The sequence below is a fragment of the Scyliorhinus torazame genome, chromosome 8, assembly GCF_047496885.1.
Source record: "Scyliorhinus torazame isolate Kashiwa2021f chromosome 8, sScyTor2.1, whole genome shotgun sequence".
Taxonomy (NCBI): domain Eukaryota; kingdom Metazoa; phylum Chordata; class Chondrichthyes; order Carcharhiniformes; family Scyliorhinidae; genus Scyliorhinus; species Scyliorhinus torazame.
The window spans coordinates 243,001,779-243,029,192 of NC_092714.1; the positions used below are offsets into that span (position 1 = coordinate 243,001,779).

Below are 27,414 nucleotides of genomic sequence, written 5' to 3' on the forward strand. Positions count from 1 at the left end.
TCTTTGGCCAGAGGCAAATAAAAAATAATATTATGACAATCGGTTGAAAAATATATTTGGCCACTTTCTGAGTCATAAAATAGATTGTGCACAAACGCAAGCTAGGAAAATCAAACCCCAATGTATTTAATATTTAATCTTGTTTCCCCCCTCCCCCTACAGAATGCTGCGAAAGATAAAAAAACAGAAAACATTCCAAAGGTAGTTGACGAGCTAGATGTTGGAGAAACTGATGATGACAAAACTTCGGAAAGGACAACACCAGGCAAAATGCCAAAATCTCCATTAAAAGGATCCAAAAAACCAAAGACCATGCCGTGTAAGGTGACCCTTCTGGATGGCACAGAATTTGAGTGTGAAGTGGAGGTAAGGGGCAATGAACGATTTAAAGAGTGTGAATTTAAAAAATTTAAGCTTAACTTGAGGCTAAAATTTAGCTGAAATGCTAAACAAAGGAATTTGGTAGAAGCATGTTAAGCATTTGCATGATAAGGGCACACAGCATAATTTCAAATCTCAATGATCAAAAATGCAGTGTATCACAACAAGAATGCAGTGAATTACTAATTAATAATAATAATCGTTTATGTCACAAGTAGGCTTCAATGAAGTTACTGTGAAAATTCCCTAGTCGCCACATTCCGGCGCCTGTTCGGGGAGGCCGGTACAGGAATTGAACCCGCGCTGCTGACATTGTTCTGCATTACAAGCCAGCTGTTTAGCCCACTGTGCTAAACCAGCCCCTTTCTCAAATACAATTGTAGTATTTGTAGCTTGTTTAGGTTTTGTGTCTTTTTGTTTCTTTATGTTTAATTCAAAACAAAAAGCTGGCCAAAAACTTGGTGACCTGCCTGCACAAATAGGATTATCCAGGCAGTGTTACAGGAAGGCTCCAGGCCTATTGATATTGGACCTTGGGTTTCATTTACATTGGGCGAGGGCTGGGTAGTTCTCTCAGGATGTGCATTACAAATTCAGGGTGCTTGCACTAGCACTTATGCAGGTCTCGGGAATATGGAGTGTGGGTGGGTGGGGGGAGCTATTGTCAGAAAAGGGAATGATCAGGAAAGTGGGCAGGAATGTAAGGTGATTGTGACGAAGGGAGAAAAACGCTCAATACTGTGAGGGACTGAGCACAGGCAGACAGTAATCTTCAGCAGAGCAGATTTTTTTACAAGTATGTTGAATAATTTTTTTTTCATATTGAATAAAATCACCCGAAACAATCACAAAAAAACAAAAACACACATTAACACAAAATTAAATGAAACCCCCTGTGAGCTGACTGTGACTAACTCCTTAAGGATGGAAATAAATGGGTGCCACCTTAGGTAGAATCCTTCCACCGACTCCCTGATGTTGTACTTGACCATCTCCAAATGTAGAAACGATATGAGGTCGCCCAACCAAGCCGAGGCACGAGGTGGAGTAGGAGACCTCCACCCAAACAGGATACGCCTCCGAGCTACCAAATGGGGCAAAAGCTTCACCCCAGACTGAAGCACTGGCGAACCCTACACCTCAAATATGTTCACCGGCGGACATAGATCCAAATCTACACAGAGTATCTCCTATGTGGTGATAAAGAAAGAGGCCTAAAAGCTTATCAATTTGGGACAGGACCAGAACATGTGTATGCCCCCCAAGAGCAATGCTCACACTTATCCTCAACCCCGAAGAAGAAACCGCGCTCATTTTAGCCCAAGTCTGGTGTCTTGTGCAAAACCTTGAATTGAATCAAACTCAGCCGAGCACAAGAAGATGTGGAATTGACCCTGCAAAGGGCCTTACGCCACACCTTACCATTAAGAATGGGACCCAATTCCCTCTCGCCTCACAACGTAGCAGAATCTGTTGAAAAGATATGACCATCTATGTCCAAAATAGACCCTCGTCCAGCCTAGCCAGAGACAAAATCTTCTTCAATAGGGAAGAGGGTGGCGCCAAAGGAAAGGAGAGAAAAGCCTTGCGTGAAAAATCACATATCTGAAAAGACTGGTACCAGGAGTTTGGAATTTCTCAGACAACTCTTTAAAACTAGCAAACCTCTCCTCCATGAACAGGTCCCCAAACCTCTGCACACCCTGCCCTCACACGACATTGAGTCCAAACCTGCAGGATTCCTGGAGTATTACCCGCCCATGTAAAAGATTTATCAACTTTACAAAAAAAGACTTTGGGAGACACTGGAAAGAGAAGTAAAAATCTCAGGAGCATGTCCCTTTTAATTGTCTGAACCCTACCCGCCAAGGATAGGGGGAGGTTATCCCACCTCTACCTCTGCAAGTCTATTTTGATACTATCCACCAGATTAGTGTAATCCTATTTATGAAGCGAGGCTCAGTTGTGGGCCATCTGGACCCCCAGACAACAAAAGCTAGTCTTGGCATGGCAAAAAGGTAACGTCTCCAGTTAGGCTCTCCTCCCAGGGAAGTTGCCTGAAAAACATTTACTCTTGTCCAAGTTCAACTTGTCTCTATTGAGTGCAGCTCTCTTCTGTGCCAGTTCTGCAACCACATCTTGATAGAACCTGAAGGTGTGGCCTTGGATTGGATTGGATTGGATTGGATTTGTTTATTGTCACGTGTACCGAGGTACAGTGAAAAGTATTTTTCTGCGAGCAGCTCAACAGATCATTAAGTACATGGGAAGAAAAGGGAATAAAAGAAAATACATAATAGGGCAACACAACGTATACAATGTAACTACATAAGCACTGGCATCGGATGAAGCATACAGGGTGTAGTGTTAATGAGGTCAGTCCATAAGAGGGTGATTTAGGAGTCTGGTGACAGTTAAAGTCGTAGTGTTCCTTCGCCCATCTTAGAATCCTGTTTTTCTCCTTGAAGGTGTGAAACCTCACGACCACTGCAAGCGGTGAATCCTCAGTACGAGGCCCTGTACGATAGACTGGGTCTAACACAGGGGAGGATGTGAATCCACCCTCGCCCACCATCTTACTGAACATATCTGTGAAGTACTGTGTGGGCATTCCATTCCCTCTGGCAGCTCCACGATTCGAACATCTTGCCTCCTGGCCCTATTCTCTAAGTCATTCATCTTGTCCTTTAATGATTTGTTCACTTCGACAACCGAAGATAGCTCTGATTCTAGTGAGGCGCTCAGATCATATGTGGCTCGAAAGGGCAACTTCTATACCTTTGACCATGGAAGCCCATGGTCTCATGGGCTTCCACGGTTTCATTGATTTTCCCCACAGCCGCTCAAATGGGGGCCAAGGCCTCTTCCATTGACTTCCGGAGGTCCTCCGACACAATTCGTCGTGCTTTTCGAATTCTTTTGCCAAGGTACTAGAAAGCATCTCGGCCGTTAGAGGAGTGGCCGGTGCACCAGAGACTGACTCCGCCATTTTATCTGCCGAAGAACTCTGAGAGGCCATGGACTCCGTTGATGAACTTCTGTTCCCAGCCGCCTTTCCCCTGATGTTTTGGGGTATTTCAGTCATACAGGATCCTTATTACAATAACTATGTGGGTTTTCAAGAGAAAACAACCGGTGAAACTAAGAAAAGGGCTCCTCTAGCAGGAGCCACCTCGTGCACGTCTTCCCCCTACATTACTCCACCAGATGTCCCCCCGAGCACTGCAGTTAAGCTGCACGGAGCATTTCTGCACCTCATTATTCCCATCGCAATAACCTGCGGACTTTTTCAGAGGATTTGGTTTTGCTGTACAATGCAGATAATTCTAAATGGGCCAATTTCAGCATTTGACATGACTGGTACTTAGTATGAGCTGCAATTACTGCTGACCTGAATAAGAATGATAGCAATTGTGTATCAGTAAAATAGCTGAATCGCTAACAGGAACTCTACCTGCCTGCATACACCTCTCTATATGACTTTGATCATTTTGGTTCATTTTAGAGGAAACTTCCTGGTTCCCCAGCGCCACATTTAGGGAGTACCCCAGTGGTGCGCTGGAGAATCCCTCTTGGAGGTTCCCAGGTAAGAGTTTACTTGGCAATTGCCTACAAGTGCTAAATTCCTCTGGACAATTCCACTGGGCTGAGAACCATCCGACAGAAACAATTTGAATCTTTAACTGAGGATGGTCCTGCCAGTTTGACCCTTGATGGTTCCTCTGGAAAAAGTCATGAGGAAAAAAATTCTCTTTTAATTCCATAGTAACTATGTTTAAAAAAAAAAAACAGCCTTGCAAGGATCCACCAAATTCTGGTGCAGCCTGATCCAACCCTCCTACCCCATCTTTAAACCTCCCTGCGTCGCAGTTACGCCATGCCGATGCAGTCGGGGTTGCTCTTCCCTGCTCCTGTCTCACCCAGCCTTAGTGAAGAAGGTTGGGCAAGACGCAGGTCCAGGAATCCCAGCAACGGTAAATCTGGTGAGATTGGCAACCTGCTCGAGATTAACACTGAGGAAGTTACGGGCTGTTTACATCTTCAAGAGGCACAAACCCCTGAAAATATATGGTTGTAAAAGTGTTTGCTAATTTACAAAACAGAATTGATTAGTAGAAATGCAATATTATGTCACTTAGGCAGTAAACATAAGAGTAAACAATGATTCTCTCCGCCATCAGCCTCCACTGCTCCCTGTGGAAGAAATTCCAAAGACGGAACTTACCCCTGAGAAGCTATCTTAAACTGTGCCCCATTATTCTGTATTCCCCCACAAGAAGACGCATTCTCTCAGCATCTACCTTGTCAAGTCCCCTTAGAGTCCAATATGTTTCAATAAGATCATTTCTCATTCTTCTAATCTCCAATGAGTATGGGACCAACTTATTCTTTATTCAATCTTTCCTTGTACATCAACCAATTCATCCCAAGAATCAGCCTATTGAACGTTCCCTGAACTGCTTCCAATGAAAGTATATCCCTCCTTGAGTAAAAAGACCCAATCTCTGTGTAGTGCTCCAGATGCAATACTGAGCCAGAGCCCTGTACAGCTGTAACAACTCTCCCCTACATTCCCCTTGCAATAAAGCCCAACATTCCATTTACCTTCCTAATTACTTGCTGTGCCAGCATGCTCAAACGTTGCAATTCATGTGTAAGGATACTCGTATCCCTCTATACCGCAGCATCTCATCTATTTGATTAAATGTCCCACCTCCAAACACATCACTGGGTGTGGGGGGGGGGGGCATTAAATGTCAATCAATGTCACATATGCCATCCAAGAAGGTTCAATGGGTGTCAACAACCTAAATGTGGAAGCTGACTTTCTTTACTTCAGATGCGGTTGATGAGGTTGACGACGGTTATCCTGCAGATGAGGAAAAGGCAGGCCAAGATTCAATCATTGACAGAACTTCAGGGCTCCAGTTGCCAGGGTGGAAGGGAGAAGCCTTTGCAGGAAATTTTCAGTTGGGTAGGTAAGGATGGAAGCAAATGAGGGCAGTCCTGTTCAGCTCGATAATGGAAGAGAGGCATTTGAAGAGTTTGGTGTGACTGTGTCAAATTTGCAGAGATGTCAAGGAGGTTGAAAAAAGGAGATTGCACTTCAGTTAGTCATTATGTAATTTGTGACTTTGGTTTCATTCTGTGATGGTGGCAAAACGAGTAGCGAGATTTAAACATTGAGGCCAAAATTTTAATGACCCTCCCCCCTCCGGGGGGAGATGGGAAGTCTATACTCCATTGGCACCTCCACTTCAGGACTGCCGGCTGTCACTTTTCCTGGTGGCGCTGCTGGGACAACAGAGCTACCAGCCCTCTGGCCGATAGTTCTCGGAGCGGGACTTCCTCTTCAATAGGGGCAGAAGTTCTTCCTTGAGCCAATTAAATGCCAAACGGCCGTTAAATGACTGTGGGGCAAGCAGAGGCAGGCTTGCCATTTACTTTTCCATCTCAGGGCAAGGAGTACAAAATTCAGCCCAGAGTTGTGGGGAAGATGGGCAAGGATTTGGGCAATGAGAACACATTCAAGGACTTTGAAGAGAAAAAGTAGGTAGAAGATGTGATGGTAGCTTGCAAGGACAGAGGGAACAATTTCTTTTAATCCAAAATGGTGTGCTGACTGCAAGAGCAGGACCATACCTGAGGAGATGGAACCGTTTACAATGTCGACTAATAGCCATCAAAGGTGCATGCACTGTCCCCCTTCCCCAAAGAAGCCCCCAGATTATTTTTTTAACATATAAGAACAGTTATAAGATTGACCTTTGGGATGTTATTCAAGAAACGTTTCGAGTCTAATAAAACTGTTTAAATTCTCTAACTGAATACTATTAAGTCGATTGATGGGGTACAGATTGTTTGCAATACATCCCCAACTATAAATCAAATCAAGTTCTACAAGACTTAACCATCCAGCAAGAACCTTAAATGGTGAATTCAAAAGATTTATTAACCATTAAAAGGTAGAAAGATAACGATTCAGGAAGAGAATAAGAAGTGTCAATTAACAGTAAGAGGAGAAAGTCTAACTTTTAACAATTAAACAGACTTCTCACACCTTCCTCAGTTAATCAGGCTGTAAAGTTAAAATAATAATCCCAAAATGTGGATAACATGCTCACAATAATGGCTTGTCAAAGTCTTTCTTTTATACCTAAAAGATGTTGTAAGGCCACGTTAGCCAAGTTGTTGGAAATAACTAATTGGTCTATAATGTGTTAATAATGAGATGAGAGTATCGCTTCTCGGCCTTTTGGCGAAGATCAAGTGTAGTGGCCTTTTGGCTCGGGTCTAGTGTGTCTCTCTTGTGGGGACCATGAATTGGATTCAATTTGAATTTGGGTTGCTTTTTGGGCTGGATTGGGAGTTCGCCCCTGGTCACACTCTGACTTTCGCTTTGAGACTCAGAAAAAGTTTTTAAAAATGAGATGGGAGCTAACCCCATCAGTTTTAGCTAATTATTCACACTGTCTTAATCTTAAAACAATGGCTTCTCTTAAACTATATCTTTTATATTGAGAGAACTCAAATGTCAAACAATAATTGGTTAACTTAACTGTCTGCCGATTTATAATTGGTTCCTGACACCTGTTCGTATTTCCTAATGCTTTAATACAAAGGCTTACTGAAAGATCAGACAGCTTAAATAAGGCATTATTTATTACCCAACCTTACATACCTTGTAAGGCCAAAAGACCCATGTTTTATCTTTCCAGACTGGCTGGAAAGACACCATTTTGCAATTCTCAAGATTTATGGTTTGTGTATTTCAAATCAAGTGTTAATTATGTGTAATTCTGAAACATTACAAACTTTTTGTTACAGGTTATATAACCAGACTTGCTAATACGGCTATTGATTAATTACTTTAATTGTCTCATATTTATTTAATGAATCTGGCTGTTTTCCAGTAAGCAGTAACTGGTTTAATTTTAAAATGTCTTCTAAATTAGTTCAAAATGTTTTTTGACAATCTTAGTTTACTATACTAAGTAACATATTGATTCAGGATTCAAAATGATCATAACACTAATACTGTTGACTTTGAAACTACCAACAGGAGAGGCAGTGGACTAGTGATATTGTCACTGGACTAATAATCCAGAAAGCCAGGATAATGCTCTGGGGACCTGGCTTTGAATCCCACCAGGCAGATGGTGGAATTTGAATTTAATAAAAAAAATCTGGAATTAAAAGTCCACATGAAACCATTATCGATTGTCATAATGTCCTTTAAGGAAGGAAATCTGCCACCCTTACCTTGTCTGGCCTACTTGTGGCTCCAGACCTACAGCAATGTGGCTGACTCTTGCCCTCCGGGATAGATAATAAATGCTGACCCAGTCAGCGATGCCCACATCCCATGAACAAATAAAGAAGAAATAGCATGTAGTAATGTGACTTTCAAGTAATTTCCAGAAATTAAGTGCTTGTCGTCTTTAACAATCTATCAGATTTGAAGCTGCTGTATATTTTTCACTGGTTATAGAAGAATCTGGGGCGAGACTCTCCCGACCCCCCGCCGGGTCGGAGAATCGGCGGGGGGCGGCGTTAATCCCATACAGCCGGCTGCCGAATTCTCCGGCGGCGGGGATTTGACGGGGGCGGGAATAGCGCTGCGTCGGTCATGGGCCGTTGGCAGCGGCCCCCCTGGCGATTCTCCGGCCGCGATGGGCCGAGTGGCCGCCCGTTTTTGGCCGGTCCAGCCGGCGTAAATCACAACAGGTCCTTACTGACGGCACCTGGCTCCGCGGGCAGCCTCCGGGGTCCTCAAGGGGGCAGAGGGGATCTGGTCCCAGGGGGTGCCGCCACGGTGGCCTGGCCCGCGGTCGGAGCCCACCGATCCGCGGGCGGGCCTGTGCTGTGGGGGCACTCTATTCCTCCGCATCGGCCATCGCAGACTGTTACAGCAGCTGCGCGGAGGACTAGAACCACCCTGCAAATGAACCCCCCTGCGCATGTGCTGGGATGACGCCAGTACACGCTGGCGCTCCCACGCATGCGCCAACTCGTGCCGGCCGGCGGAGGCCCTTCGGCACCGGTTGGCGTGGCGCCAGGCCCCTTCCGCGCTGGCCAGCGCGGCGCAAACCACTACGGCGCCGGCCTAGCCCCTGAAGGTGCGGAATCCTCCGGGACTGCCCGACGCCGGAGTAGTTCACACCACTCCTTCACGCCGGGGTTGCCCGCCCTGTCGGTTCGCGGAGAATCCCGCCCCTGGTCTCTGACCGAGTGCAATATATTAATGCTCCAATGAAGTGGTATTTGGGTTTCTATTCTTGATATAAGGTTCCTGTCTCTGCCTGGTAATGGGTAGATAGTGAAATAGAAATTCTTTGTGAGCTCCTTCTCAAAAACTTGCTCATTAGGAGAAGTCGGGGAGAAACTGCGCTTGTTTATCTCTGGCCAGCAAAGTTGTATACCACGAGAGAGAGTCTTTGGAGAGAAAAGTAAATGTCTTTTTTAACAATTGAGCCAAGAGAAACGAGGAGCACATTGGATTTGATTTGCTGTCAGGGTCGCATCACTTTCCTTGTCAAACTGCTTTAAATATATTTTGTGAGGTCAGAACATTTTCTGCTGACCCTGACTGATTTCCAAGCTCAAATTGACAGAGCTCCAACCCATATATTTGGAATGCAACTGTAGATCATTAAAACTGTTTTATTTTGTAGCATTTTCGCTTGAGAGCAGTTAATTCTTGATATAGCGGTGGTACAATATGAAACATTAGTTTTGAATTGATATGGTTCTTAAAATTTCTAAAGTGGAACCAAATTGACTTTTATTGCATTATCATTAACCTTTTAATACATATTATTATCTGCAAGGATATTTTCAAAACCATTTTCTAGCCCGAGCTCAATGTCTGAAGGAATCATTTTCCTTTTACTAGTGTAGTTTGTGCAGTAAAATATTGATTTCCATTTAGAATGTGTCATGTAGAAATACCCCAGGGCAGAAAATGTGTGGCCCTTGCCAAATAAAGCTGCTTGAATGTGATTTGCTGATGCAACACATTAGACATTAACCTTTCCTCTCTGAAACCTGTGTCAAACTTGGCTCGGACAAATGGAATGAAAGGTTAATTCTGTTCAGCGACTGGAATCCAACATCAAATGTGCTGGGTCAGTCTCAATGGGCCTACAAGATGAAAGTCTCCAGTTTGGCATGGTGGCACATTGGTTAGCATTGCTGTCTAACAGCGCCAGGGACCCAGGTTTGATTCAGGCCTTGGATGATTGTGTGGAGTTTGCACCCTCTCCCCGTGTCTGTGTGGGTTTCCTCCAGGTGCTCAGGTTTTCTCCCAAAGGTGTGCAAGTTAGGTGGATTGGCCATGCTAAATTGCTCCTTTGTGTCCAAAGGTGAGGTGGCATTGGGGGTTGCGGTGATGGGATGGGGGAGTGGGCCTTGGTTTGGGTGCTCTTGCGGAGGGTCAGTGCAGACTCAATGGGCCAAATAACCTCCTTGTGCACTGTAGGGATTCTATGAATTGACAATGTCAGAAATATGAAAATAAATTGCTATCCTATAGAAAATGGCATTCAAGTAAATTAGAAAGTGCGCTTCTGAGCTTGAGGCTGTTCCGTATTGGTACTGTAGACAGAGCTGTGCTACACATGAATGCTTGAGGCTAAAACTGTCAGTTGAGAATTGAACATGTTCCATTTTCCAGAATGAATGTCCTCAACTTTACAAGTATTAGAAAAAAGACAATACATAATAATAGAACAGGAACTTCAAGGAGTGTCTCTAAAGTGGTAAAAGAAAAATGGATGATTGACCCCCAATTGTGACCCATTTTATTTTGGCCCATTTTATTTTTTCAGATAAAACATGCTGTTAGCTACATGCGCAGAAATAATGCTGTTTTCCTTCGGAAATAAAGCAAATAGGGTATTAATGCTCTTTCCATGGAAACCAAAGTAGACTTTTGGGTTAAGAGATTCCAGTTAATCTGATAAGTGCTTCTGATACCAGAGTGATTGAGGAATTGTATTTTCTATTCTTCCCCGAACTCTGCTGTTGGAGATTCAAGGACGAGGCTAGACTTTATTGGAAGATTGTTGCAAAATAAGCAGGGATTAAACAACGTGGAAAAAAAGTTGAACACTAAGTGAATGAATTACCTCCTGTTAGTGAATTTCTATGCCATTTGTAATATTGAAAAATAGAAGCACTCACATCAAACCAAACGGTTAACTCTCACGCCACTCTGAAACAAAAAAAGAATCCATTCGGTCAGCAACGATTAGATTTTGAGCCAGGGACCTAAAGCGACTCTCAAATCTACTCCTGCTCCTGCAAAGAGTTTTGTTTGCTGATGTGAATCCAGTAATAATAATAATAATCTTTATTAGTGTCACAAGTAGGCTTACATTAACAGTGCAATGAAGTTACTCTGAAAAGCCCCGAGTCACCACACTCCAGTGTCTGTTCGGGTACACAGCGGGAGAATTCAGAATGTCTAAATTACCTAACAGCACATCTTTCGGGACTTGTGGGAGGAAACCCATGCAGACACGGGGAGAACGTGCAGACTCCGTCACAGAGAATTACTAAACATCCCCATCGATAACTGAACCAGCTGATCCACAAACGTCTTGTAGAATTTCACTAGGAACCCTTCTGGCCCCTGTGCCTTCGCTGTCTGCGTCTGTCCCAATGCTATTCAAACCTTGTCCAAACCCAGCGGTGCTTCCAGCCCTGCCTGCAATTCTTTTACAACCTTGGGGAACTCCAGGTCCTCTTAGAAGATCTGCCATTCCCAATGCATCCTCTAGCACTCCAACCTATAAAGCCTCTCATAAAAGGCTTGAAAAATGCCCCAACCACCTTGTCTGAGGTGAAAACCAGCCTACCCTCCAAAATCCCTAACTTGAATAATCTACCGGGCAGCCTCCTGCTGTCTTAGCTGGTGAGCCAAAAGACGGCTGGCCTTCTTCCCATACTCGTACACCAGCCCCTTAAAATGCTTCAGCTGGTACACCACCCTGTCCATAGACAGCAAATCAGACTGCATTTGTGGCTTTTCTTGCGTGCCAAGAGTTTCCAGAGTTGGGTCACTCGTAACCTGTGGAAGGGTTATGAGAAAAGTGCCAGCAGCGCAGGAGTTGCACCTTGCCTGCTGTAGAGGCAGTTGGGACCAACAAACTGATGAATTTTGAATATTAAATATTGCATTAATTTTCCCAGCAGGTCATGAGCACCAGCGTAGTATGCTACTATTGTGCTCGAGCTCCACCAGATCCTCGTTTAGACAGGTAAATTGCATTACCAGATAGGGAAAAAAAACCTCTAATTGAAACTAGTTTTCCCAAAAGGATTCTTCTTGTGGAGCAGTGGCTCGGAGAGAATGAGCAGAGGCCGAGTACTTGACATACTGGTCCAGTGTGTGACCATGCTTCAGCATTCCAACCGAATTGGCGAAATTGAAATTCCCATTTAACTTTCCATCTGGTGGAGCATATTTTGTATGTTTTAACAAGTAAGATGTTGTACTGAGAGTCTCCATTGGCACTGATGTCTCGGCTCTCACATATTTGAATAACATCTTGCCTGTGGAGTTTCCATTGGAGCCTTTTCATAGCAAAGCTGAAACCATCATTGTGGTTTTTGTTCCAGAGCAAGGAAAAAGGCAACAGAATGATTTCTATTAAATTGATCATGTTGGAGTAGATTTTCCACTTGCCACCCAAGCAAGAAGTGATATTCCAGATCGGCCACCCTTTATGGAAACTGCCTGCTTTTCATTCCCCAATGGCCAATGATAGGAGCTGCTATCTTTGGCCATTGATGAGCAATGCTAGGCTTACAGCCGGACTCTTAAGTTCGAAATCTAGTCCACTGTCGTTCTGTTTTAAAATGGGTCCTGCTGGGAAAACTTTCAAGCTGCGCTGCTGGCACTTTTTTTCTTTCCCAACCAGCAGGTAGAGGTTGTGCGGAGAATGACTCTTCCATGGCTGCCAGTAATTCTCTACCCGCATTACTGATGGGTTGAAAGGGTGGATGGAATTTGTTGCTGGTGCTACCAATTTTCCACGTCCTATTTTTGGTCAGGTGGTGTGTTCTTCAGGCTGTCCTTTCGCAGGTACATCATATTGAACTTGAAGGGAGGCTCAGCATCACCATTCTGCGTACCAGGGAACTGAGTCGGTGACCATAGCAACAATGGAGCTGGTGCTCAAACAAAACTCCGTGGAAATTGAGGCAGTTGATTTTTCTCAATTTAGCATGACCAAACATTATCCTAATTTAAATGTTCTCCGAGGAAGCATGAAAGCAACTGTTCCTAAATGACAGCAGTTCTACTTTAACATAGCTGACTGGCGTTAAATTAGTTTGGTCTTTAATCTCCTTTAGTTTTGCAGGTAGGGGCAGGGCTGACTACTTGATCTCTTCACCATTAAGCAGAGTTGCCAACCTTTCCCAACAGAAATCAGTATTCCAGATACCAAAAACATCAGGGGCGGATTCTGTGATCCTGAGGCTTAAGTGTTGACGCCGTCGGAAACGCCTCAGGATCAGCGTTTCTTGACGGCGTCAAAACGGCCTCAGGATCAGCAATTCTGGCCCCTACAGGGAGCCAGCATGGCACTGGAGCGATCCACGCGCTCCAGCTGCTGATCCTGGTGTGAACTGGGGTCCGCGCATGCGCAGTGGCACCGGCGCCAACGCGTGCATGCGCAGTGGCTCCCTTCTCCGCGCTGGCCCCAACGCATCATGGCGCATGGCTGCAGGGGCCGGCGTGGAAGAAAGGAGGCCCCCAGCCAGAGAGGCCCGATTGGAGGGCCCACTCCCGGGGATTGGACGCCCCCACCCTCCCCACAGGCCGCCCCCGGACCCTTCCACGCCGAGGTCCCGCTGGCTGAGAGCAGGATGTCATGTCCAAGGTGTTGAAAACAAGGGTGGCACCGAGTCCAAAGGTGGCGATTTTCGGAGTGTCGGAGGGACTCGGGGTTTTTTACGACGGGCGTTCGGCCCAACCGGCGCCGCGCCTACCATGCCGGTGCGATTCTCCGCTCGCGTCGGGGCAGCCTGGCGCCGGTCGCGGGGACTCTCCGGTCCGGCCCCGGGCTGAGAGAATCCCGCCCCAGTATTTTGGCAGTAAAATCGGTATTTTCGGTTCAAAGAAAAAATGCCCACCAATCTAAAGTACAGCGTTACACCTTTACAGTGTACAGGTACCTCAATGCGAGACCGCACAAAGGATCACATGACATGCATGCGTTGTATAGTGTGCGGGGCAGAGATGAGGGGGGTGGGGCCTGTGCACGGGGCCCCGTCTTCCAGCAGCCGTCGGCAAGGAAACCAATCGAAGTGTTCCGGGAGGAATGCATTCTCTTGTCAAACAGATCCTCTTCCCTTTTCTCTTCTCCTCCCCCCCCCCCCCCCCCACCACCACCCGCGACCCCACAAAGCCAGCCAGCCCTTTACAGGGAGCTCCCTCTTAATATTTTTTCTCTTCCCTCCCAAAAAAAACTCGTCTCGCTTAAATTACCCTCCCTCCAATAAGGTGTCAGATTGGATTTGACCGAGGGCTGCAGTGGATTGCGTATTTCTTCTTTTTAATAAAACATTTTATTGAGGCATTTGTGATTTTGTAACAATAGAAGAAACCGTGTACATACCAATATAAACATAGTGCAAAGGCCGTCCTCCCTTACAGGTCCCACCTTTCTTACACACTAATCTAAGCTAACTCCCCCTCCTCCCCCTCTGCTGACGGTTAATTTTCTCTAAAGAAGTCGACGAACGGTTGCCACCTCTGGACGAACCCTGACATTGACCCTCTCAGGGCGAACTTGATCTTCTCCAGACCGAGACAGCTAGCCATGTCAGTGAGCCAGGTCTCCGACTTCAGGGGCTTTGAGTCCCTCCAAGCTAATGGTATCCGTCTCCGGGCTACCAGGGAGGCAAAGGCCAGTACGTCTGCTTCTTTCTCCTCCTGGACTCCCGGATCCTCCGACACTCTGAAAATCGCCACCTCTGGACTCGGTGCCACCTTTGTTTTCAACACCTTGGACATGACATCCGCAAACTCCTGCCAGAATCCCCTAAGCTTCGGGCATGCACAGAACATATGAACATGGTTCGCTGGTCCTCCCGCACACCTAACCCAAAGAACCTGCTCATCCGGGCCATTGTCATGTGCGCCCGGTGAACGGTGAATTACCTTAAATTGTATCAGGCTGAGCCTGGCGCATGATGTGGACGCGTTAACTCTACTCAACGCATCCGCCCAGAGACCATCCTCTATCCTCCTAACTCCTCTTCCCATTTGTGTTTCAGCTCATCGGTCTGCGTTTCCTCTGACTCCATGAGTTCTTTATAGATGTCCGAAACCCTCTACCCTCTCACCCATACTCTTGAAACTACCTTGTCCTGTATCCCCCTTGGTGGTAGGAGCGGGAAGATTGAGACCTGCCTGCGTAGTAAGTCCCACGCCTGCAGATACCTAAACTCATTCCCCCCATGACCAACTTATGCGAGTCCAGGTCTGGGATCATCCCCAACATCCTCCTTATAAACTCCACATCATCCCAGTTTGGCGCGTAAACATTCACGAGTACCACCAGCAGCCCTTCTAGCTTCCCACTAACCTTGATGTACCGACCTCCCACAGCCGCAACTATTCTTCCCACCTCGAATGACACTCGCTTATTAATCAGGATCGCGACCCCTCTATTCTTAGAGTCCAACCCCGAATGAAATACCTGCCCGACCCATCCCTTCCTTAGTCTAGTCTGATCAATTACCTTATGACGCGTCTCCTGTAACATTGCCACGTCCGCCTTCAATCCCTTCAAATGCGCGAACGTGCGTGCCCTCTTAACCTGCCCATTTAGCCCTCTAACGTTCCACGTGATCAGCATGGTCGGGGTGCTTCTCGCCCCCTCCCTCCGCCGATCAGCCATCACCTTTGTTAGGGCAGTCTTCAGCTCGCGCTCCGTGCACCAGCAGGCCCTCCCCCAGGCAGCCTCCGTCCCCGACCTCCCTTTTGTCCCCCAGCAACAGTCCCTCCCCCGTCAGCAGAGCAATTACCCCCCCCTCCGTCCCCCAATAACAGCACAGTAAAAACAGCCCCCTTCAACAAGCATAACATCTGCTCACCCTCCCCACTGCGCTTCTGTGAGCCAGCCTGCCCACTTGATAGCCCCCGCCCATGGCGCCAAACATTTTCCCACCTATTGTTTCCCCCCCTCCCCCGCTCGGACACACATATTCAAGAGAAAACATTCCCAGCACAGTTAACCGACAGAAACAAAAATAAAAGAACAACCCCACATCGAAAATTCAAACCTCCATCCCCCACCAGTACAAATGCAAACTTTAACTTACAAAAATACATGGCAGCTCCAGGATCGATACAGAAGGCATCACAAATAAAGTGCAAAAACAAAACATTTTTAACGTGAACACTGCAGCAAAGTTCAAATACCTCCGTCCCCTGCTAGCCCTTTCCTTCTGGCGAAGTCCATCGCTTCCTCGGGCGACTCAAAATAAAAGCTCCTCATAGGTGATCCAAAGACGGGCCGGGTACAACAGTCCAAACTTCACCTTCTTCTTGAAAAGGGTCGACTTTACTTGGTTGAATCCTGTTCTTCTTCTGGCTACACCCGTGCTCAGGTCTTGTTAAATGCGCAGGATGCTGTTCTCCCACTTACAGCTCCGTGTCTGCCTGGCCCACCATAAAATACGCTCCTTATCCAGGTACCTGTGCAATCTCACTACCATTGGCCTCGGGGGGTCACCTTCACGCGGCTTCTTCACTAGTGCTCTGTGCGCCCTGTCCACCTCCAAGGGTCGGGTGAACGTCCCATCCCCCATCAGCTTCTCGAGCATACCCGCTATATATGCCCCTGCATCCGCCCCCTTCGGACCCCTCCGGGAGACCAACGATCCTCAAGTTCTGCCGGCGGGACCTATTCTCTAGATCCTCCACCTTCTCCTGCAGTCTTTTCTGCTGGTCTCTCAGCATCCCCATCTCCACCTCCATTGCTGTTTGGTGTTCCACATGCTCAGTCAATGCCTTCTCCACTTTCTGGATCGCCCGATCTTGAGCATCCAGTCTATGTTCCAGCCGAGCAATCTATTCCCTAATCGGGTCCAAACATTCCTGTTTCTGCTTGACGAAGCCCTCTTGGATAAACTTCTTCAACTGCTGGGTCGTCGAGCCAGGACTCCGGTCGTCCGCCATGCTTTTTCTCACTGCAGCTTCAGCCCAGACCTTCTCTGTTCGCCTATTTCTTCCTTTGCGAGCACTCCTGGCCCGCCTATCCATGCATTGGTGTGGGACTCCTCCTTGTGGTCGCGTCCACTATCAATTTTCCAAGTAAAATCCACGAACAAAATCCGGGGAAAGGTCCAAAGGTCCGACCCGAGCGGGAGCCACCAAATGTGCGATCTACTCCTTCATGGCCGCAACTGGAAGACTGGATTGCGTATTTCAACGTGAGAAAACATATTGCCGTATTCGAGCAGATTTTCCATATGATATGTGGAAAATCCGTGCTAGTTGGCTGCACTGCCATTGAGGAATTAATGTGCAAACCAATCCAGTCAGCATCTTCCTAAATCTGTAGTGCCCAATGTTTTTTGGGCCTGTATCCCTGTTCAGATTTACCAACCTTTTGCATACCCTTGTGGGTAGTTTTTAGACCTACATTTTTACTGACAACACATTTTATAAATCATCATATGTTATAAATCACCATATTTACACATTACAGGTAAACCGATGACGATAATTATTTTATATGTTGAGCTGTTTTTTTGTACCATAAGCACTTGACATTGGAATAACCCCCTTCTCCACACCCTGCCACACCAGTGCTCAGGCTTATGTGCCAACACTCAGCTTTCCACTACTTACTCCTCTGATCACAACATTGTTTCACTCCCATATTTACTGCTGATAGTCACACTAATGCAACGGTACCTATGAGCAACAAGAGCAAGGGAGAAACGACCTGTGGTCGGAGAAGTAGCAGGAAGATTAGTGACGGTGGATGAGCCTGAGTACCAGAGGCACCTCTGTTGGAGAAAAAAATTCCTCATTCCTGAAAATCCAGAATTCAACAAGTAAGAAACTCCCCGAGCCTCCTTCAACACCTTCCAAACCACTTGCATCAAGAAGGACAAGTGCAGCAGATGCATGGGAAAACCACCACCTGGAAGTTCCTCTCTAAGTCACATTCAATCCTGACTTGGCAATATACCGCCGTACTTTCACTGCTGCTGGGTCAAAATTTTGGAACTCTATTCCTGACAACAGCCACTGTGGGTGTTCTATAACAGCTGGACTGCATCAGTTTAAGAAGGCAGCACATCACCACCTTCTCAAAGGACATTAGCCATGGACAATGAATGCTGCTCTAGCCAGCATTGCCTTTATCCTAAGGGAGGCAGTGGCATAGTGGTATTGTCACTGGACTAATAATCCAGAGACCCGGGGTAATACTCTGGGGACCCGGGTTCGAATGGCAGCAGGGCAGACGGTGGAATTTAAATTCAATGAAAAAATTTGGAATTAAAGTCTAATGATGAACATGAAACCATTATTGATTGTCGTAAAAACCCATGTCACTAATGTCGTTCAGGGAAGGAAATCTGCCATCCTCACCTGGTCTGGCTTACATGTGACTCAAGACCACCCAGCAATGTGGTTGACTCATAAATGCCCTCAGGGATGGGCAATAAATGCTGGCCCACCCAGCGACGCCCAAATCCCATGAACAAATACAAATAATTCCACAAATGAATTTTTAAAAAGAGCAACGTACCAGCTAGAATGTTCTGTCGTACCACCCAAGGGAATGCGTACCTCTCTTTAGGAATCAAGGTCTTCCATGTTTATTCTGAACAAACAGGCTTCATACTCAAGAATGCCCGAGGAGGGGTGGCACAGTGGTTAGCACTGCCGCCTCACAGCTCCAGGGACCCGGGTTCAATTCCGGCTTCAGGTGACTGTGTGGAGCTTGCATGTTCCCCCCCGTGTCTGCGTGGGCTTCCTCCGGGTGCTCCGGTTTCCTCCCACAGTTCAAAGATGTGCAGGTTATGTGGATTGGCCATGATCAATTTCCCCTTGGTATCCAAAAGGTTGGGTCGGGTTACTGGGGACAGGGTGGAGGTGTGGGCTTCAATGGGATGCTCTTTTCAAAGACCGGTGCAGCATCAAGGGGCAAAATGGCCTCCTGCACTGTAAATTCTATGATTCAATGATGGCCTACTGTTAATGTGAAACGCGTGAACAATTTGCTTATTTTCCCCTGGCTAATCTTGTCAGTAACGCTTTGATTCCCTCTTTGTCTCAGCGAGTGTTCGAAGGATTTAAAACCTGTGCGTAGTACCTTAGTTTAAAAAAAATTCTGATACTTGACAGCTACCCACGCTGTGCTGGTTTGTTGCATGGAAACTACTGGAAGTGTTCCCCTGTAACCAAGGTTTCCGTCACTTTTTTGATGAATCACCAAACTGAAGGTTAACAGCAGCAGCTGACATGTAAGCATTTAATTACATGGTAACCTTCACAGCTATTAGCAGGGCAATCCCCGTAGTAACTTTCACTTGCAGGTTGGACTTGAGGGGATGATATAACGATGACAGTCTTGCATCAGGAATTGTGGGTGATGATGGCATGATACTCTACATCTACATTTAGGTATGTGTAGGTCTGGAGACTTGAGCTCCTAGGATAAGGCCGAATGGGTACCAAACACTTGAGGTGCACTCACACTGTCATTGCTCGTCCTGCTTAAACTCCTGTTTCGCCTCCCAGGTTTAACAGTGCCATGGAAATGCCCAATGCGCTTCCCACATTGAGCATGGTGGTAGTTGCTTATGAAGCAACTGCAGATGCAGCTGTGTGCGAAAGGAAAACAAAAATATGCATCAAAACTGTCAATCGCACATTTAAAAATCAAATATTTAAAAGCCAGAACAGTAAATCCCAACAGTAGGTGCTGAAGGAGTGGATAATTGCTTTCAGCTTGGGATCACTTTATGTATGATTGACTAAAATTAACAACTATAATGAGGCTCAGGCATTTATTGGAATCACTTGTATTATACTGAAGCAAGGATGCTAGAGTCATAGAAAAGTGGCTATGTAGACTCACTAGGACAATGGTAGGGATGGAGGTTGTCATAATAGCTTGAAAGATCAGGGCCGCAAAGGTGCAAAGAGCAATAACATTTAAGATGTCTGTAAACTAGTACCTTAGCTCAGAGGACCATGGCTTGATTTTGAGGGGTGGGCTATGGGCAAACTTTACACACCCTTTGGCAAATGCATTGATTTCCTGCAAGCCTGAGGAAGTGGACTCCTGAATGGTGTCCAAAGTGGCAGTTGTGGTGAGATATCCTTCCATTAAGCATGTGAAGCCAGGGCATGACGGCACCACTGGGTCTGAAATATCAGTGCAAATACTGCAATCACAATCTCAGGAGTTTTGGGACTAGTGTTATTGCCAAAGTGCAAAGAAAGAATGTTAAAAGATCCTTAGGGGTATTGTAACTTAGAATGCATCAAAACAAATGGCTTTTTAAAACTGAATCAATCCCATCTTTTAACTGGAAAATAAACAAACACAGAGAAAAATACTAACAGATTCAAGAAAAGAATGCATGAGCAGATTGTTCCAATGTGGCTAATTCGTAAAATCCACCAGTTAACAATGTCGAGGGGTGGGATTCTCCGACCCCCCCCCACCGGGTCGGAGAATCGTCGGGGGGCGGCGTGAATCCCGCTCCCGCCGGCTGCCGAATTCTCCGGTGCTGGGGATTTGGCGGGGGCGGGAATCGCGCCGTAGCTGCACCCCCCCCCCCCCGGTGATTCTCCGGCCCGAGTGGCCGCGCGTTTTCGGCCAGTCCCGCCGGTGTATATTACACCGGGTATTTGCCGGCGGGACTTGGCTACACGGGCGGCCTCCGGGATCCCGGGGTGGGGTGGGGGGTGGATCTGGCCCCGGGAGGTGCCCCCACGGTGGCCTGGCCCGCGGATCAGGGCCCACCGATCCGCGGGCGGGCTTGTGCCGTGGGGGCACTCTATTCTTCCGCGTCGGCCGCTGTGGTCCTCTGTGATGGCCGACGCGGAGATGAATCCCCCCTGCGCATGCGCTGGGATGACGCCAGCACACGCTGGCACTCTCGTGCATGTGCCAACTCATGCCGGCCGGCGGAGGCCCTTCGGCGCCTGTTGGCGTGGCGCCAAGCCCCTTCCCTGCCGGCCGGTATGGCGCAAACCACTCTGCCGCCGGCCTAGCCGCTGAAGGTGCGGAGGATTCTGCACCTTTTGGGTAGCCCGATGCCGGAGTGGTTCACTCCACTCCTTCACGCCAGAGTTGCCCGCCCTGCCGATTCCCGCAGAATCCCGCCCCACATATCTGATTGTTGGGATTACGGACTGAAGTAGGTTTAAAATATCCTGTGGATAACAAGAAACCTATTTCTTGAGATCATTGATCAGTTCCACATTCTATTTGTGTAGACTAGTGAACACATCGTAATGACTGTTTTATTAGCTGGTATGTGGGCAACTGAAGGAGTTGACTTACAAAGGCTCATGATTTAAAATGGAAAATCTTCCCCCGGTACACAGAAATGGAATGACATAATTCTCCTGAATAAAGCACTGGATGTTCTGAGGTTGAGTAAGTCGGTTCTAATCTGCCTGTATTGACTTTCATTGTGGCCTCTTTATTAACCCGAGTATAGAAACAAACTACAGTCGGTAAAATGTTGGTTATGTAAAATGTAACAATTTCTTTGCGGTACCGGTAAAATGCTGGATCATAATCTGTATTTTGTGAGGGCCACGAAGAATTCAGCACGAGTTTGTGGAGTCAAACAGAAAGTAGCTTTATTTGCAGCAATATGTACATAACACAGTTGTTCACTACTCCTTCCTTCTCGAGCCGGTACCACACTGGCCAGTTCTATTTACACAGCTGCAACTACTAGTGATTGCCCTGCCCCCTTGATTGGGGGAGCTCATACTCCTCAAGGGTCATGGGATAACCAATTGTCCCAGCATAGGATTTGGGCAGGTTCTGACCGTGTATGAGATAAAAATCATGATCATTTTCACAAGAATAGGAGGCGAGATTCTCCACTCCTGCGCCAGTTGGGAGAATCGCCTGGGCTGCCAAAATTTCCCGGGACGCCGGTCCGACGCCCTCCCGCGATTCTCCCAAGCGGCGGGAACGGCCCCGTCGAGTTCCGCAGGCCGGAGAATTGCCGGAGACACCCAAAATGGCGATTCTCCGGCACCCCCGCTATTCTCAGGCCCGGATGGGCCGAGCGGCCAGGCCAAAATGGCGGGTTCCCCCCGGCGCCGTCCATACCTGGTCACTGCCATCGGGAACAGCGCGGGAACGCTGGGGGGGGGGGGGGGGCGGCCTGCGGGGGGAGGGGGAATCCTTCACCGGGGGGTATCTCAAATGTGGGATGGCCCGCGATCGGTGCCCACCAATTGTCGGGCCGTCCTCTCTGAAGGAGGACCTCCTTCCTTCCGCGGCCCCGCAAGATCCGTCCGGCATCATCTTGCGGAGCGGACTCGGAGAGGACGGCAACCACGCATGTGCGGGTTGGCGCCGTCCAATGCGCGGGTGACGCCAGTTATGCGGCGCCGGCCGCGTCATGTATGCCGCGCCGCCTTTATGCGGCGACAAGGCCTGGCGCGTGTAGATGACGCGGCCCCGATCCTAGCCCATTGTCGGGGCCTGAATCGGTCGGGATAGCGGCCGTTTCGCGCCGTCGTGTACCTCGACGGCGTGGGCACTTCGGCGCGGGAGTGGAGAATCCAGCCCTAGGTGTGGTTTTTGCACTCGATCGGAATATTGCACTTTTACCTCTGGGACTTGAGGTTGAATCAAAGCAAGGTTGTTAGGATATGCTTTCCTTTCCCTGTCAACTGGAGTGACTTGCTCTCTCTTCTGAGTCCAAATCGAAATAACTTGCTGCTGCTCTCCCTGAAAGGAGGAGGAAAATAACATGCGCCGGAAAAGCATTTTCACAGTTTGATTAAAACTAGCAGCAGCATAAGTGGGAGGCTGAACCAAGTATTTACGAAGCCGGAATGTAAAAGTTGACTCTGCAGCCCTTTTAACGTACTCGCTCTCCTTGTAATAAGATTGGGTGGGATTTCTGACTTTAAAAGCTGCTGACCTTTAACAGTCCCCAAATGTTTCCGATCCACCTGTGATGTTCCCCAACGGTGTTGGGGCCAGAAAATCCCCCATCCTCTGTTCCCCATCCACGAATCCCATCCCTCGCCCTGACTGCTGACCCAGCCTATTTGCAACCTCGAAGAGCTATTTGCCCCGAGCTGAACTTTTGACTCCATATTCTCCCCGTTATGAAGTACACCTACATTAACCTCAATTTATTTTTAAAAGAAAAGCCCAGCCCCGCCCCTCTCGCAGTCCATCTACTGCTGAAACCCTCAACCATGCAGCTATGATCTCCAGTATGGATTGTTTTGATGTTCTCTTGGCTGGTCTCCCACCTTCTGAACTCCACCAACGGGAGCTCATCAAAACCTCTTCAACCCACGGCCTAATTAAGATCGTTCCATCTGATAGCATACGTTGTTCAGCAGCATGTCAAATTTAAAATTCTCATCCCTTTGTTCAAATCCCTTTGTGGACTCGCTCCTCCACATCGCTATGACGTCTTCCAGCTGTGCACACTTACCGCTCTGGCCGCTTGTGCACTCCCCAATTCCTTTGCTTCACTATTGCGTGGCAGTGCTTTCCGCTGCCAAGGCCCCTAAACTTTGGAATTCCGTCCCACACTTTTCTCTCGTTTAAGGTACTCCTTGAGACCTAACTCCGGGGCCAATTTGAGCTGTCCTGTAGCGCCTAGCCCCCCACCCCCATCACGTTGCCGGTGTCAGCAACTGACACAAACCGGTTCCCCAATGTCACCATCACTGCTATTTAAGCAACAGCATTTGAAAAATCAACCAACTAGACAGTATAAACACAAGGATGTCAGTGATGAGGAATACCATTTGGGTTGTAAACCACATATTGGTGATGTTACAGTCTCTTTAAGGAGGAATTAGATGAATACCATCTGGCCGTTCCAAGTCCAAACCTAATTTACCTTGCCAGTTGATTACAATTTAGTTAAATGCTGGTACTCTGCACCTGCTGAATGTTGGAGGCTGAAAATTTCAACCAGCTTAATGAGCAGCTATTTGTACATAAATGGTGAGAGCATTATCCCTGTCTCTTCTTTCACATTAATGCAGCACTTCGGATTTGGAATTAGCTGTGTATAAAGCCAAAGAGTTACGTAAGTGGTGTGGGAATATTCTTGAAGCTATGCTCGTTTTCGGAGTTATTCATTATTAACCTTTTTAGTTGTTTTGCTGGATTGTAATCTGGTTTCCTGCAGATGTGCCCTGCTGCACTGCCCGGAGACCTGGGGCGGGATTCTCCAATCCCGCGGCAGAGTGTCCACGATGTCGCAAACACCGTTGTGTTTTACGACGACGTGACCGGGCTGTTCCCGCGTCTAATTCTGGCCCCTACAGGGGGGCAGCACGGCGCTGGAGCGGTTCGCGCCGCTCCAGCTGCAGATCCCGGCGCGAACTGTGCGCCGCGGGATCTGCGCATGCGCAGCTGCGCCGGCGCCAACGAGGACATGCGCAGTGGCACCGGCGCCAACGCACGCATGCGCAGTGGCCTTCTTCAATGCGCCGGCCCCGATGCAACATGGCGCAGGGCTACAGGGGCCAGCGCGTACGAAAGGAGGCCCCCAGCCACAGAGGCCGCGGCCTGTTGATTGGTGGGTCACGATTGCGGGCCAGGCCACATCGGAGGCCCCACCCTTCTCTTCTCCCCCCCCCCGCCCCACAGGCCGCCACCCGACCCTTCCACGCCGAGGTCCCACCGGCCCAGAGCAGGTTAGAATGCCACCGGCGGGACTTGACTCTTTTCCTACGGCCGCTTGGCCTATGCGGGCCAGAGATCGGCGGGCCGGCCACGTAGAGCGGCCCGTGACTGGCACCATGCCAACCACGCTGGTGCCAATGGCACCGATTCTCCGCACTGCGGGGGGCGGCGTGGCCAGTGCGCGGGGATTCTCCGGTGGGAGAATCCCGCCTCTGGATTCAGGACAATTTCGATTGCATTCAGTTAAATCCTTTATGCTCCAATGTAATTTTATCAGTAACTTTGAAGGTAGTATCAAAAGAAAGATTAGGCATGAAAAGTGGGATGTTTTAGACCAGACCGCAACTGTTGTTAGGATACCAGACAAGAAGCCCAAACAATCTTTCCATTTGCAAAACTGTGAGGAAAGGATACTTCACCCCAGGAGTGATGACTCTAACCAATAGGTGTCGTTTATGTTAAAAACAAACATTTTAATTCAAACACAGAATTAACCACATAAGTATCAAGCTATTTCTTTGATGTTAATCAGTTAAACAGTTCTTAAAACAAAAGGAAAAACGTGAGAGTACTATCTACCCCTGCCACTAATTCTAATTAAGCAGCTCAATACAGTTCAAATGCCACTAAGTTAACAAAACAGGTCACCTGCTTAACTGTATAGAAAGAGTTAGGAGAGAGTTCCTTTCAAGAGCAGATCCTTTCAAGAACTGCTCAATTTAACCGCATTTGGCTAAACTGCTGTTCAACATAAAATCCTATGACAGACTGCAAAACTACAGACAGACCTGGTTCCTCTCATTAATTACATCATCCATTTCCCACTAGGTTCCATGATCTGCTTAGCTAGAACTAAACACCATAAATTATCTGCACTCCGTGGAATCACCAATCAAAACTCGATTCCATTAGTAATTACCTTAACTTTTATGACACCTCAATTACAGCTTTAGCAGACACACAGCCTGGACGCCATAACCTCGGTCTTTAATAATATTACTGTAATAATATTACTGCAATAAATATATGCCTTAACCCAGGTTTTTAATAACATTACTGCCACAAATATAAAATACAATATATAACAATTTCTACATTCATCACAGATGTTATGTGTACTTTTGGCACACAATCGACTTCATAGTCACCTATATTACTTCAAGCAGATAGGAATTTTGAAATTACCCTGTGGGGGTACTGAAGTGCAAAAATGCCAACAAAAAAAATCTGCGCTGTGCGGCAGCACATTATTGGGGCCATTAACTGATCAATTTTTAAGGCCTCATCCAAAGAAAAGCAGAGAGCAATTTCAGATAATGACAATAAACATTTGTACACCAGTATCCTACAGAGTAATTCCAGGGACAAGAATTATGAATGGCCTCATTGGATATGAATATAACTGATAGCATTGAATAAACTGTACTGGTAATATAATTTTATACAGTGATCACTCTGATATTGGAAAGATTGGTATGATTAGATGAAAAGGTCAGTGATGTAGGCACTGACTTTACAGCTGTATTTGTTCACAGAAAAAGAGGGTGGCGGAGAGTTCGGTAAACTCCAGTTGAGCAGTCAGGGAAGACGCATGGAATAAAATTTGTACACCACATGTTGAAATGTGCAATGTGTTCAACTTTTCTTTTTAAAAAAAAAAAAAGTGCTCGCCAAGAAATGAAAAGAATGAGGTGAATGACATGGTAACAATATTTGCTCATTGCCCCACTTTCCTGTAACAGTAAAGTTGCTTTTTTGACCGAGAGTTGGATATGGGTCTGAATTTTATGGTCACTGGTAAAACAGTGGCACTTGTTGTTCACCTCAAATGGTCTTTTGAGGTAAAGATCATCGGTGAGCATCATCACTTCACTGCTGAGTGCAAAATTCAGGCCATTAAGAGCCATGTTTGACAGGTTTTTAAAAATTCATTCATGGGATGTGGCTAGGCCATCACTTATTACCCATCACTAATTGCTCTTGAGAAGGTGGTGGTGAGCTGCCTTTTTGAACTGCTGCAGTCCACATTGTTAAGGAGGGAGGTTTGGTTCATTCAAAATGTATTTTAAAACATCAAGATGGTTAACAGTCCCCTTCAAAAACTGTTGGGGGAAATGGTTTAGTTCCTGCTGAATATGATTGCAAAACAATACCTTTTTGAATTTTGAGTTGTTTGAGTTCCTTTGGCAGAATTATTCTTACGGGTTATTAAGCCAAATCAGCAAAAATGATTGGTGCTTACCTTGTTCTTGTGATTTTTATTTTAAAGATTTTTTTTTTTGACATGTGGAAACAAAGTCAGAAAGCCAAAATGAGCGGGAAATTGGTTTACTGCACCTGCAGCTGTGGCCCAGTATAGTCCTTCTAAACCAGTTCATTGAGCAGAATGTTTTGAGCTTTTTTTAAAATCGCACTGCAGTAAAGCGAAAATGTTTCAGTTCAGGTGAAACTCCTGTCACTTTTTTTTTCATTGCCGGTCATAAAAAAACTAATTACTGATAATAGCTTGAAGATTTGAAGCAGACCTGTTCGCTAAATAATCTCCTGCCAGATGTTATTTTCAAATTTACAAAAAGAAAGACGTGCATTTACATAGCACCTTTCCCAGCCTCTACATGCACCAAAGCACTTTCCAGCCTTTGTGACGTTTAGTCACTGTTGTAATGTTCGAAATGTGGCAGTCAGTTTGCACATAGCAGACCACCACAAACAGTAATGTGACAATGATCAGATCTGTTTTGGTGATGTTGATTGAGGGATAAATATTGGCCAGGGAGAGCTACCCTGCTCTTGAACTAATACCCTGAGATCGTGGAAATCCACCCGAGAAGGTAGACGAGGACTTGGTTTAACACTTAATGCAAAAGAGGACACCTCTGACAATGCAACACTCCCTCAGTACTGCACTGGAGCATTCCCTAGATATTGTTTTTGGGTCTCGAGTGGGGTTTGAAATTTCTGACGCAATGTGGAGCTAATATCCACAGGTCCATGGCTAACCTTTAAGTTGCTGCTTTCGGTGCATCTTTTATTGTTCCACTTCAGATTTATTTTTCCCGTTTACTAAGGTCCATAGTTTCAAAAATGGCTTATTTCAAAAACTCAGCAGTTTTCTTTCAAAAACACT

General features: G+C 46.8%; 1 protein-coding gene across 7 annotated transcripts in view; it reads left to right on the plus strand.

Annotated features, from left to right (window-relative positions):
* LOC140428493 (uncharacterized) overlaps positions 1–27,414 on the plus strand; it is a 367,767-nt gene that overhangs the window by 199,289 nt on the left and 141,064 nt on the right. For all 7 annotated transcript variants that reach the window (XM_072515035.1, XM_072515036.1, XM_072515034.1 and 4 more), the window contains one exon: positions 163–366. In XM_072515035.1, coding sequence (XP_072371136.1) covers positions 163–366 — 204 coding nt within the window. The remainder of the gene's footprint in view (positions 1–162; positions 367–27,414) is intronic.